This window comes from Apium graveolens, chromosome 3, assembly GCF_009905375.1.
Source record: "Apium graveolens cultivar Ventura chromosome 3, ASM990537v1, whole genome shotgun sequence".
Lineage (NCBI taxonomy): Eukaryota > Viridiplantae > Streptophyta > Magnoliopsida > Apiales > Apiaceae > Apium > Apium graveolens.
The window spans coordinates 5,600,189-5,615,526 of NC_133649.1; the positions used below are offsets into that span (position 1 = coordinate 5,600,189).

Genomic DNA, 15,338 nt, shown 5'->3' on the forward strand with positions numbered 1-15,338 from the left:
TTGCAGGGGCACTTCATTTCTTCTCCTTTAGCATGAATTGGAAATGAATTTTCCATAAATGCCTTTATCCCTCGTACATATTCTTTACTAGATTTTGGAAATCCTATCCAGCTACTATAATCATCTTCCATAAGTACACTGTATAATATAGCCTGCGAAGTTAAAAGATTATAAGTCTACCTAAAAAAGCCCGTGTAATCCTCTCTGTGCACTATACTGCAGTGATACTAGATAAACTAATAATTTCCTACATCTCATTCCCCATTTTTATCCATGCTTTGATTTTTATTAAATTTTTTACTTCAATTTACAACTGTAACTTTTGAATAGCACACACGGAATAAATGTTAGAATGTAAAAGATCAATAGTCAAAGACTTGTATAGCACATAATCAGTTTGAGATTAGATTAATGTCTTAAGTATTCGAATAATATATATTTATTTAATTGTACAAGGAACTAAGGAAGGCCCAGTACTGCTAAGAGACGATAAAAACAAGACACAGTAACCAAATGGCAAACAGAGTTAAGCCTTGCATTTGGACATTAAATAACAAAAAATAGCGAATAAGCAACATAATTTCATCAATTCATCTCGGCACGTAATCACATCAAGAAATGCAATAACCATAATTACAAGAATCTAAAACAATAAAACTCAAAGAGAGAGAGAGAGAGAGAGAGACAGAGAGAGGGGGGAGATGACCACAAACACATATTACATTCATATTAAACACAAACTCTAAACGTATTACACATATTACACATATTAAACACAGACACATATTAAACATATTAAATAAGCAGGGATAAATACATAAAATCAAAAATAAAGTTCAATTAGAGGTTACCTTGGTCCAAAATCGAAACCACAAAGCAGCTCTGAACCCTAATTGCTAGCTCCAACCGAAACCCTAAAATTCCGAAACCCTAATTGCACGCCCTAACTCCGTTGCAGAGAACCCGAACCACCGAAATGTTGCTGAGAACCACCTAATTGCTGCTGAATCCACCGAAATGAGAGCGGCTGAGGTGAGGCTGAGGTGAGAGTGCGGCTGAGGTGAGGTGAGAGTTAGGGAGAGTGAGATGGGTGAGAGTTAGGGAGAGTGAGATGGGTGAGAGTTAGGGAGTGTTGGTGAGAGGTGAGTGAGTGAGCGAGGTGGGAGGCTGAGGTGAGTGAGCGAGGTCGAGAGAGAGTGATGTTTCTGAGAGAGAGTCTGAGAGAGAGAGTGATGTTTTTGGGGGGAAATTTCGCCGCCCATATTTTCACTGCACCTTTTGTATGATTTTCATTTTATTTCATTTTTTCATTTTTTTCATTTTTTCATAAATTTTAGAAAAAACGATATTCTAATGTCCCGATCCGACCATGATCCAGGTATTATATTTTTTGATTATTTTTTCCCAATGTTAGGAAGGCGGTTTAATAATATCCGTATGGTTGGATCATCGAGAAAACCGATTAAAAAAATCGAACGACGGATATGTGGGTCGAACCGTTAAATGAATCCTATCCTTACATATGAACCCTATTACGATCCGACCATGATCCGGGCATTATATTTTTTGATTATTCTTTCCCAATGTTAGGAAGGCGGTTTAATAACATCCGTACGGTTGGATCGTCGAGAAAACCGATTAAAAAAATCGAACGACGGATATGTGGGTCGAACCGTTAAATGAATCTTATCCTGACATATGAACCCTATTACGATCCGACCATGATCCGGGCATTATATTTTTTGATTATTTTTTCCCAATGTTAGGAAGGCGGTTTAATAACATCCGTACGGTTGGATCGTCGAGAAAACCGATTAAAAAAATCGAAGGACGGATATGTGGATCGAACCGTTAAATGAATCCTATCCTGACATATGAACCCTATTACGATCCGACCATGATCCGAGCATTATATTTTTTGATTATTTTTTCCCAATGTTAGGAAGGCAGTTTAATAACATCCGTACGGTTGGATCGTCGAGAAAACCGATTAAAAAAATCGAACGACGGATATGTGGGTCGAACCGTTAAATGAATCATATCCTGACATATGAACCCTATTACGATCCGACCATGATCCGGGCATTATATTTTTTTATTATTTTTTCCCAATGTTAGGAAGGAAGTTTAATAACATCCGTACGGTTGGATCGTCGAGAAAACCGATTAAAAAAATCGAACGACGGATATGTGGGTCGAACCGTTAAATGAATCATATCCTGATATATGAACCCTATTACGATCCGACCACGATCCGGGCATTATATTTTTTGATTATTTTTTCCCAATGTTACGAAGGCAGTTTAATAACATCCGTACGGTTGGATCGTCGAGAAAACCGATTAAAAAAATCGAACGACGGATATGTGGGTCGAACCGTTAAATGAATCATATCCTGACATATGAACCCTATTACGATCCGACCACGATCCGGGCATTATATTTTTTGATTATTTATTTATTTATTTATTTATTTATTTATTTATTTATTTAATTATTTATTAAATAATTAAATAAATGGATAATGTGGGGCCCACATGTGGGGCCGACAAGTGGAGCCCACATGTGGGGCCCACAAGTGGAGCCCACATGTGGGGCCCACAAGTGGAGCCCACATGTGGGGCCCACAAGTGGAGCCCACATGTGGGCTTACTTTTCCATTATTTATTTATTTAATTATTTAAATATTTATTTATTAAATAATTAGATAATTGGATAATGTGGGGCCTACATGTGTGGCCCACAAGTGGAGCCCACTTCTTTATTATTTATTTATTTAATTATTATTTATTTAATTATTTAAATAATTATTTATTAAATAATTAAATAATTGTTTAATATGGGGCCCACATGTGCGGCCCACAAGTGGAGCCCACATGCGGGGCCCACAAGGGGAGCCCACATGTGGGGCCCACAAGGGGAGCCCACATGTGGGGCCCACTTCTCCATTATTTATTTATTTAATTATTATTTATTTAATTATTTAAATAATTTTTTATTAAATAATTAAATAATTGGATAATGTGGGGCCTAAATGTGGGGCCCGTAAGTGGAGCCCACTTCTTTATTATTTATTTATTTAATTATTATTTATTTAATTATTTAAATTATTATTTATTAAATAATTAAATAGTTGTTTAATATGGGGCCCACATGTGGGGCCCACAAGTGCAGCCCACATGTGGGGCCCACAAGGGGATCCCACATGTGAGGCCCACTTCTCCATTATTTATTTATTTAATTATAATTTATATAATTTTTTAATTAATTATTTATTAAATAATTAAATAATTAATTATTCGATGACGTGGCGGTGCACACGTGGCAGGGTTGAGCAAATGTAACAGTAGCGTTGTAACAGAAAAGTTAACGTAACGCTTTGCTGACGTGGCAGTGCCACGTGGCAGTGTGGGCCCACATGGGGGGGTCCACCTGTTATTGTGGGACCCACTTTCTGGAACAAGTTTTAGTGGGGCCCACATGTGGGACCCACTTTTGCTGACGTGTACACTGTGGGGCCCAAAAAAATAATAAATTAATTAAATATTATTATAATGATAAAGCAAAGCGTTACGTCATGTCTGCACTATTGTAACATTAGCTTTCTACTGCAACACAAGCCCTCTAACGTAACAGTAACTTTACATGTAAAGTAACGCTATTTCGTTAGTGTTACAATAGGTCAAAAAAGTCTGTCTAATGTAACGCAAAACAGGCATTACATTAGAAAAGTGTCTTATTTGCCCATCTATGGCGTAGTGTCAGCAAGTGGAGTTGGTAGGCTAGTCAAAATGGTCAAGTGATGCAAATGCATGTTGGAGTGTATTGCAAGTTCGGAAATTAAGGGCCGCTGCAGAATTGCGCTTGTAGTGGTTGCTCGAATGAAGCTCTTGGTGTTTGGTTTGGTGTAGCATGGTGATGCAAATAAAATTTCTGGATATCATTCTGGAAATTGCGGGGCTCCTCCTGGTGGTCGTCGCAATGTTTGTAGCAATAGAGGTGTTACATATGGTGAACGCCCTCGAAAGGTGTATGAATGCCATAATGGATGTGACAGTGGTCAAAGAGGAAGCTAAGGAGATCCGAAGGAGTTCTAGCTGAGAAGGCCGAAGGCCGGGAAGAAATCCCAAGGGAAGCCTTAGCAACAGCTAAGAGGGCCGAAGGCTGGGAAGAAGTCCCTAGAGAAGCCTCAGAAACAGGAGCAGATTTTTTCGATGAAGTGATATTTGCATGGTTGGCATGTAGGCTAGATAATCATTGGATGGTTTGGGCTTACCGGAAAAGAACAAGTAATACTGATAAAGATTGTCAGACGCACCACAAAATGCCAGACGGGCTGAGTTGAAAAACCAGACAGGTTGAAATCCAGACGGCTAAGTGGAAAGCCAAACAAGCTGATGACAAGTTTAAGATTAAGGGGGTGGTTGTTGGAATTTAATCTTAAACTTATATTTTGAGTTATTTTGTTTTGATAAAATTGTTGTCAATGTGTTTATGGCTGGAAACTGAAATTGCAGCAGTCCATCTTAGTCAAAGTTTGTTTAAGTATTGTTAGGAGAACCCTGATATTATGGAAGTCATGGAGAAATTTAAGGAGCACGTTTTCTGCATGATTGAGTAAACTTTTGAGTGGTGCAGGTTGTATTATATATATTCTTTTGGTTATTAGTTTAAGATGGTGAAAGAGAAATACAATGTAGTTTAACGAGTGTTTGGCTCTTGTATTGTACATATATATTTTCACCTTATTTAGTCTGAATTTATCATTTAATTAGTTTTATTTTTAACAGTGTAAGATTTGTTTTGTGGGTTGTATATTCATTTTTTTTGAAAAATTTGGGGAATTTATAGACATTGAAGATTTCAATCAATATGTGTGTCTATATTTGCACAGACAATTCATCTCTTGATGCCAGGGTGACTCTCTATATTGTGTTTGTTTAGATAATTATAAAAGAATGCATCTTTCTGATGTGCAAGTACCATGTGCATTGCGGGCGTGCTGATAATTTATTAAGTTTTAACAGTTCCTCAAAGGATAAATCAGAAAATTGTAGTTATGCTGCCAATGCTCTCTCAAATAGAAAAATGCTTGTGCGCTTCTATGCAGAAGCTATTGAGTATGACATTTTAGACTTTTTTAGATCATGGAGCTTGATGCTTCAAAAGGGGCAGCATATATACAAGGTCTTATAAAAGGAGCATATGGTGCTAGGTATATTTTATTATTCCACACTCTATAGACCTATCTAACCCACACTTTAGCAATACAATTTAAGTCATATGACAGTATAATTTGGTGCAGAACTCCTATGCCAGAGGCAACTTTAAATGAATTTTCTTACAATAGAGAGATGTTGTTCCATTTTCTTCAGGTATCTATTTTCTGCTTATACTTTAATATATTACTTGGTCAGCCTTGGGTTCGTAGGCACTTATAAATTATTTTATTGGCGTCATAGTTCTCAGGTTAGAACATGAAAATTCATCAAACTGCAGGCATGTATGAAGTATGAAAATAATGAAAAAGATTAAAATTAATTGTATCTATCAAAAAGATTACAACATGATTTCAAGCAGGTAACATGTATGTAATAACTTTACAACTTCAGGCAATTCTAGTTCTACTTTTAGCATAAGAATTATTTTCTTTGTACTAAAGTATAATTATGTGTTAATTTAAAATGCTTATTATATCTTAAAGTTGGTAAATGCAAATAAGTAAAATGTGGTAGGGGATGTGGGATAAATTATTATGGACTAGTTTTGTTATTGAGGGGTAGTTTGGAGAGTATATTTAACATTTGCCTTTGCATTTCTAGTTTTGAGGAATTATTTTGTATATTTAGGCAGTTCTGTGTATGGCTAGATGATTGGAGTCTTATTAGAAGCATCTCGGTCAGACTACGACTTCTGTGACTCATTAAAGTTGGATCTGATATTACAGCGCATCATATTGACACTTTATTCCTGTTTAGTGGAGGTAGCACTCGGTAAGATTTTGGACCTCGTAGCGAGACACAGGGTTATTGGACGTTTGCTCAATCTCAATTCTTATTGATGGTTCGGTAAGTTATTTTCTTATGTTTTTAGTTATCTTTTCTTAACATATTTGTTTTACTTCTATGCATTGTTAGTAATACTATGTTTTTCAAAATTTCACATCCACTAAAAGTATTGCTATCAATAGGTAGCCAAGTATAATATTAATGTTCTTGAAATCTATTATTTTAATATTGACAGGTATCCTAGTACCTGACAGTTGTTTTTACTTTTAATTTTGGGCATTTTTTGTGATATGTTTAATATTGAGTTGATGCCTGGTAACTTGTGTTGGTTTTAATCTTAAGCTTGTCTGAATGTTTATTTATATTTGTGTGTGTTTGTTTTGTGTCAACAGCTTGTTATGACTTGGTCATATATGTTGTGGAGTCATTTTAGGAGAGTACTTGAATAATGGTAAGTAGTGGAGTAGTTTTAGGAATGTAGTTCCTATTTCCTTGCAATTAGTTTCCGTTTGTATTTTTCATATATTTGTAATCTTGCTGATGAATAAAGACGACACAGATTTAGCAGCACTTTATTTTTCTCAATTTCAAACATACAGTTTACTTCCATATATATCAGGTGGGCATTCCTATAACAAGAATTGGTATCGGAGCCTGGTTGCGTGGTGAATGCCCAAATATATGCCCAAAAGTGCAGAGATGGAGCCGAGCAAAATCAAGGAAGGTGGAGTGGGTCTGAGTTATCCGATGTTGACAAAGAGCAACTATGCTTCGTGGTCCATAAAGATTAAGGTGAATATGCAGGCACATGGTGTGTGGGAAGCTATTGACCCCAAGGACCCCAAGGGGAAAGTTGTTGAAAAAATCGATAAGGTTGCTTTGGCAGTGATTTACCAAGGTGTACCGGAAGACATTTTGCTATCATTGGCAGAGAAAAACACAGCAAAGGAAGCTTGGGTTGCGATCAAGACTATGTGTCTCGGTGCAGATCGTGTAAGAACAACCAAGATACAAACTCTGAAGGCAGAGTTTGATTCATTGACAATGAAAGAGATAGAGCCAATTGACGAGTTCAGTATGAAACTTAATGATTTTGTGACGAACATCAGGGCTCTAGGTGAAGAAGTTCAGGAGAGTTACATGGTGAAGAAATTGTTGCGAGCTGTTCCAACAAAATTCTTACAAATAGCTTCAACGATTGAGCAGTTTGGCGATGTTGAACAGATGACTATCGAGGAAACTGTTGGGTCCTTGAAAATTCATGAAGAGATATTGAAGGGATCGAACAGCTACGGTGGAGGTGGGAGTCAGCTGCTGCTCACTGAAGAAGAATGGACGATGAGGGAAGCTAATGAGGGAAAGTTGCTGATGACTCGAGAAGAATGGGCAAGACGAAATAACAGAGGAAGTGGTGGTACCTTCGCTAATCAGAGGAGTCCTAACAAGGAAGGGGGATGACTGGTTCGTGATAGATCCAAAGTCAAGTGTTTCAATTGTTACATGTATAGGCATTTTGCAGTTGACTGTACTAAGCCCAAACGCACTAGAAATCAAAAGGCTGAGGTTAACATGGCTCACATTGATGATGATGAACCTGCGTTGTTGTTAACAGAGCATGGAGACAAGGATGTGAACATGATGTTGCTGAATGAGGAGAAGGTCACACCAAAACTGAACTTACGTGGGGACGAGAAATCTAGTGACTCTAATATCTGATACCTAGACAATGGTGCAAGCAATCATATGATGGAACAAAGATCAAAATTCAAGGTATTGGATGAAAGTGTCACAGGCCAAGTTAAGTTCGGTGATGGGTCGATGGTTGAGAAAAAAGGAAAGGGCACGATGAGCTTAAAGTGTAAAACTGGCGAGGAACGTGAACTACAAGAGGTATTCTTTATTCCATCTCTGTGCAATAACATAATTAGTTTTGGACAATTATCAGAAGCTGGAAATAAGGTTGTGTTAAATGGGGATTTTCTGTGGGTCTATGAAAAACAAGAGAAGATATTAATGAAAGTCAAGAGATCAGCAAATCGATTATATAAGATAATTATAGAAAGTGGTGAATCAAAATGCTTGCTATCAAGGTCGACTGAAAATGCGTAGTTATGGCATACTCGTTTGGGGAATGTCAATTTTAAGGCCATGAAATTGATGTCCACAAATGAAATGGTGCTTGGATTCCCGAAGATTGTACCTCCGGAGATGACATGTATAGGTTGTTTGATGTCAAAATAGACTTGAAAGCCATTTCCTGTCAAGTCTAAATATTCAGCTAGTAAGGTGCTTGAACTCGTTCATGGTGACAGATATGGCCCGATTACTCCTTCCACTCATGCTGGTAACCGCTATTTCATGCTTCTTGTGGATGATTATTCACGGGTTATGTGGGTTTATCTGTTGAAGAATAAGGATGGGGCGTTTGACGCGTTCAAAAAAATTCAAAGCTAAGGTTGAGAGTGGTATGGTTAAGAAGATAAGAGTTTTCCGAACAGATCGTGCGGGGGAGTTTAACTCAAAAATGTTTGTTGATTTCTGTGAATAAAACGGGATTGTGAGGCATCTTACGGCTCCATACACTCCACAACAAAATCGCGTCGTGGAGCGTAGGAACCGAACTATTTTAGAGATTATGAGAAGTTACTTGAAACAGATGCATATGCCAGCTAACTTTTGGGGTGAGGCAGTAAGACACACTATATATGTGTTGAATAGGATGCCAAAGTGAGCATTGTCAGGAGTGACTCCATACGAGGCCTGGAAAAATGAGAAACCTAATATTGGGCACATCAAGGTCTTTGGGTGTAAAGCTTACATGAAGGTGCCAAGTAAATTGACAAAGAAATTAGATGATCGAAGTTTGAGTGTTGTGAATTTGGGCAAGGAACTGGGACCAAAGGCGTACCGATTGTACGACCCTGAAAGCAACAAAGTTTTGGTTAGTCGAGATGTTGTTTTTGCTGAGACAGAAGCATGGTCATGGGAGAAACAAGATAATGGAAAAGAGTCACAACAAGGAAAATTAATTCTGATGGGAGCAGGGGTGCATGATGAAGACCAGGTACATGATGGAGTTGTGAACAAAAATGGTGTTTTTGACAGTCCAGTAAGACAAGAACGAGGTGAAGTGCGGTCTTTCGAGGACAAAAATGTTGATGGAAGCACAGAACCAAAAAATTACTGGAGTCTGACTGATATATATCATAATTCAGAGCCTGTCGAGTCACATGAGGATTTACTGCTCATGGGTATTGAAGAACCAATCAACTTCAATCAGGCTAACAAAGAAAAATGCTGGAGACTAGCTATGAAGAATGAGATCGAGGCTATACAAAGAAACGGAACATGGGAATTGACGGACCTTCCAAAAGGGCAAAAAGTGATTGGATTGAAATGGATATTTAAATTAAAGCGTGATGCAGATGGGAGTATCGTGAAGCATAAAGCTCATCTTGTAGCAAAGGGCTACTCGCAAGAATACGGTGTCGATTTTGATGAAATATACGCACCTGTTATGAGACTCGAAACAATATGTATGCTGCTGGCACTTGCTGCAAAGAACACATGGCAGGTGCATCACATGGATGTGAAGACTGCTTTTTTAAATGGGGAGATATATGAAGAGGTTTATGTGATGCAACCAGAGGGATTTGAGAAGAAGGGTCAGGAATCGAAGGTGTACAAACTTCTCAAGGCCTTGTATGGTCTTAGTCAAGCCCCTCGGGCATGGTATTCAAAACTGAACAGGTGTTTGGAGAAGCTTGGATTTCAGAAATGTCCTTATGAGCATACCGTATATACAAGGAAAGATGAAGGTAAAACTCTTGTGGTGGGTGTTTATGTTGATGATCTTTTAATTACAGGCACTAGTGTTGATATTATCAAGGAATTCAAACAGGAGATGAGTAAACACTTCGACATGAGTGATCTTGGAAAACTTTTTATCTCGGGATAGAGGTTGAACAGGGAAACAGCTTCATTGAGTTAAAGCAGTCCGCATATGCTCATAAAATACTTGAAAATGCGGGGTTATCAGATTGCAATCCATCAAAATACCCTCTAGATCCTAAGGAACAGATTACTAAGGATGAAGGGGGTAAATTGATCGATGTGACACAATTCAAAAGTATGATTGGTGGCTTAAGATACTTGATACATACTCGACCGGATATTGCATTTGCAGTGGGCATTGTTAGTCGATTCATGGAACATCCTACAATTATGCACATGAATGCAACAAAACACATTCTCAGGTATATTAAAGGGACAATAGACTATGGATTGGTGTATTCGAGGGAGAATGGTAATAACGTGCTGACAGGATATTCCGATAGCGATTTGGCTGGTAACATTGTTGATCGGAAAAGCACTGGGGGAGTTGCATTTTATCTGAATGACAACCTTATTACTTGGATCTCTCAGAAGCAAAAGTGTGTAGCATTGTCGTCGTGCGAACCCGAGTTCATGGCGGCAATAGCAGCAGCATGCCAAGGGATCTAGTTACGCAATTTATTGAGTCAAATAACAGATGAGAAGGTTGGTCCAGTTACTCTGTTTATCGATAATAAATCAGCCATAGATGTGGCCAAAAATCCGATGTTCCATGGTCGTAGCAAATACATCGATATACGATACCACTCTATACGTGAGTGTGTTGATCGTGGTGAAATAGTAGTGAAGCATGTAGCTACTAGAAAATTAGAGGGCTGATATATTGACAAAGGCGCTTGCAACGGTGAAATTTGAGCGCATGAGCTGTTAGGAGTGAATGAGTTGTCTCGATAGATGCCTCGACAAGCTTAGATTATGGGGGAGATTGTTGGTTTTAATCTTAAGCTTGTCTGAATGTTTATTTATATTTGTGTGAGTTTGTTTTGTGTCAACAGCTTGTTATAACTTGGTCATATAAGTTGTGGAGTCATTTTAGGAGAGTACTTGAATAATGGTAAGTAGTGGAGTAGTTTTAGGAATATAGTTCCTATTTCCTTGCAATTAGTTTCCATTTGTATTTTTCATATATTTGTAATCTTGTTGATGAATAAAGACGACACAGACTTATCACCACTTTGTTTTTCTCAATTTCAAACATACAGTTTACTTCCATATATATCAGGTGGGCATTCCTATATCAGTTTTCTTCACATATTTGTTTTACTTCTATGCATTGTTAGTAATACTATATTTTTCAAAATTTCACATCCACTAAAAGTATTGCTATCAATAGGTATCCGAGTATAATATTAATGTTCTTGAAATCTATTATTTTAATATTGACAGGTATCCTAGTACCTGATAGTCGTTTTTACTTTTAATTTTGGGCATTTTTTGTGAAATGTTTAATATTGAGTGGATGTCTGGTAACTTTTACGTATTATGATTCATATTCAAATTGATGCCTTGAGGTATAATTTTACTACTTAGACGATATTGTTTTTCACATTCATGTTAGCCGGCAATTTGGAGAGAGGTTTCATTTCTTGCACTATATTCCTGTTGGCTTCCAAGTATTAGGACAGATGGGAAACCTGAGACCAGGCACTAGAAAGGCAACCCTACCAGCATATGCAGATGACCCTGCTTCAGCTTTAAAAACTAATCTATGTAATTAAGTGAACAGAACAGGAGGATGCAAGTTCGATGATATGTTATTTAACCCTTAGTGAGATGTAGCTTGGTCGACCAGATTTCCCATGTTACAAAATTCATAGAACTATGCTGACTGGTTTCATTAATTCACTGATGTTCTTTCAATTCAAGATTTTGGAGACAATTTCAGGAAAGCTTGGGCACCAAATTAAATATGAGTACCGCTTATCATCCACAGAAGGACGGGAAGAGTGAAAGAACAATCCAAATAATTGAAGATATGTTACGGAAATGTGCAATAGACCTTGAAGGCAATTAAGATGAATTTATACCGTTGGTGGAATTTTCATACAACAACAGCTATCATGCAAGCATTGGAATGTCACCTTATGAAGCTTTATACAGAAGGAAGTGCAGATCACCCGTGTATTGAGAAGAAGTTGGGAAACATAAATTTCTAGGACCAGAATTGATTCAGCAGGCCAAAGAAAAAGTAGAGCTTATTCAAAAGCGACTAGAAGTAGCCCAAAATCAACAAAAAAAATATGCGGATCAGACTAGAAAGATATAGAATACCAGGAAGGAGAGCATGCGTTACTGAAAGTATCGTCTTGGAAGGGATTAACCAGATTTGGAAATAAAGGAAAATTGAAACCACGATACGTTGGTCCATTTGAGATATTAAAGAAAGTCGGAATGGTCGCATACGAGTTAGCCTTACCGTCCCTTATGCAGCATATCTATAACGTGTTTCATGTATCAATATTTAAGAAATATAATCCTGATTCTAAGCATGTAATAGAATATGAGCCGATAGAGTTTTAAGCTGATTTGTCATATGTTGAACAACCAATAAAAATTCTAGATCGGCAAGAGAGAGTACTGAGAAATAAGTTTGTACCTTTAGTACGAGTTCTGTGGAAAAATCCTATGGTTGAGGAGTCAACCTGGGAACTTCATAGTGAAATATTGGAAAAGTATCCCCAATTATCCTCTAAGAGAGATTCTGAGGATAGAATCCTATTAGGAGGGATGTAAAGGTTGAGATATGTTAGGTCACACACACTGTAGAAGGGGGTTGAATACAGTGTATAGCACAATCAAATCGAATTTAAAGAACACAAGTAACAGAAAACAAACTTTATTAAACTATGTTACAATGTAGAATTGTCCTCTCTCATTGATGAACAAATTATCACGAGAGCTGCTAGGGTTACAATGAATAATATTCTCGATAATGATAACACTTATAGTATAAACCCTATGTCTGTGTTTATATACTACACAATTACAAGATAATCGCTAATTGATATAGAATATAATTCTGCTTCCTAAAATATATCAATCAGATATCTTTTCTTCCAAGTATTCTATTCTTCATAGAATTCCTTCTTCATGCATATATATTCTTGCGTTTGTCTTTATCTTCTTTCCTTTCAATCAGCCGTCTTCCTTATCTGAAAGTTTCCTTTAATTCTTGATATTATCTCCTAATAAATATCTCCTGAACCTTAAGTACTGATAACTTAAGTCATGTCTTCAGTATAAGTGCTGATATCCAGTTAAGTACTGATTTGTCCCGTTTAAGTAAGATCTGAAAGCTAAACACAAATCATTTAGACAAGATATTATCAAATATATCTAACAATCTCCCCCAACTTGTAACTTAGCATAATATACAAGTTTAATAGATATTTGATGATGTCAAAAATATTAAGTACAAATGCATGAGAATTTAACTAGATAACTACAACTTACAGTCCTTAAAGCTTTACCAACTTTAACTTCTTATAACAACTTCAGTCTGTACACACATCAGAATTTGAGCAGTTGTAGATCTTGACTTGGCTTCACTTTCTGATCTCTTTGATGTCAGGAGTTGTTCTGAGATAGTTCATTAAAAAACATCTCTCAGCATATCTGAGTTCATCAATCATCCTCCTTTTAGCATTTTTAAGCTCTGCAGTATCTTCACCATTTTGAAAGATAGCATATCTGAGATCATTATTTTTTTCTTTTCTCAACTCCTGATCTAGTCTGATGACATAGGCTTTGTCAGACACTAGATTGAATTCAAGTCCCTTAATACTAAGATATGTTCTGATATTTACAATATTAGGTTTCATATCAACAATATCACCCTTGTGATCTATGTACTTGGGACAGTATGTATTGTCAAACTTTACAGAATAAAGCTTTTTCTGTCTCTGAATTTGAGTCTTCAAATAATTTGCACCACTTTTTGTTAATATGTCCTTCACTTGAAGTAAGAATAAAACATGTTCTAATTCCTCAAAATACTTCAGTGGTATAGCATTTTCCGTTATATGGTAAATCCTTCCATCTGTCATGAAATATAACAATATGTGTTCTTTCAAGAAGGTATGGTAGACCATCTGCACAGATTCAAGTTGATTCAATCTTTCAGGAGTTGCTCCAACACCTGGTTCACTTAAGGAAATTGGATCATTGGTTGTGTTCTGCACTCTTCTTTCATCAGCACTACCCAATCCAGATTTATATCGTGGTTCCTTTCCAGTAACCACTCTTGCTTCAAAACCACTTGTTGTAGTCTTCAAGGGTTGAGTCTGTTTGGCTTTAGTGAATCCTGGTATGAGTAACTTTGAGGATTTAACATGAGCAATGTTAGAGGTTTCCTTTGACTTATCTTCTGATATCAAGCCAACTTGAGCTATGTCAGAGGTTGCTTTCTTCATAGTCATATCAGAACTAACCATATCTTGAATCTGAACAACTTGAGCCATGTCAGAGGTTGTCTTAAAAATCTTCCTTGAAGTAAGAGTAAGATTAGCATCTTCATCAGAAATTTCCTCATCCATAGGAGGCACATAAACCTTTACAGGTTCACCAACTTTTTCTTTGCCCTTGGACCTTGGATCTATCTGCAATTGTGATTTAGCTTTAGTTGCCATAGGATTTGTCCTTTCTTTTATCACAATGCCTTTAGTCATAGGAAGTTTCTTTTTAAGAACAGAAGCTTCAGATTTGGAGTTCACCTTTTCTAACTTGAGTCTAGCTTCTTCTTTCATTAGACTCTCAAAGTCCATTCCTGGATTTTCTTTCAGAAATAACTGTCTTGAAATTTCTTCATCAAGTTCCAAAAGTTCATCAGAACTTATCCTTTTACCAGTATCAGAAGTTATTCTTCTCCCAATATCAGAACTTGTTCTATGTCTTGTAGTTCTAGTTCTACTTGATGAGAGACCTTCACCTTGACCATGACCTCCACCCATTCCAGAGTTTCCCGGGTCATTACCATCCTTTCCCTTCAGTATCTTATCAGGTTTGCATTTGGACTAAATTACTTTCTCCCCCATTTTGGCATCAGCAGGTAAAAGAAGATAGAGAAGTAATTCCACTGAGGATTGGATCTCATTGAGTTGAGATTGTTGAGAAGCTTGATTTTTCAAAATTTCATCAATCTGAGACTATTGCTTCTCTTGGGTTTTTTCAATGTTGGTAATTTTGTCAAAGGAAGCCAACTTGACAACTGTATCTTGCTTATTTAAGGTTTCTTGAATCTTGTCCACCTTTGCCTGAGTTACAGAGTGTTGACCTTGAAGGTGCCTTGTACTAAGTGCAGTAACTCTTAGCTGAGTTTTGAAATCATCGTTAACTAGCATCTCATCGGCTTTTACCAAGTGACCAGCAAGAATCTTTTCAGAAGAAACAAAGGTAACTGTGTTTCACTCCTTAGTCCACTCATGTCCTCTAGGAGTT

At 37.1% G+C, this 15,338-nt stretch overlaps 1 protein-coding gene across 1 annotated transcript; it reads left to right on the forward strand.

Annotated features, from left to right (window-relative positions):
• Window positions 1-6,707: 6,707 nt before the first annotated feature.
• LOC141713772 (uncharacterized) lies at window positions 6,708-7,466 on the forward strand. The gene has a single exon (XM_074517346.1). It carries the CDS (start codon window positions 6,708-6,710, stop codon window positions 7,464-7,466), a length of 759 nt encoding a protein of 252 aa, XP_074373447.1.
• Window positions 7,467-15,338: the final 7,872 nt, after the last annotated feature.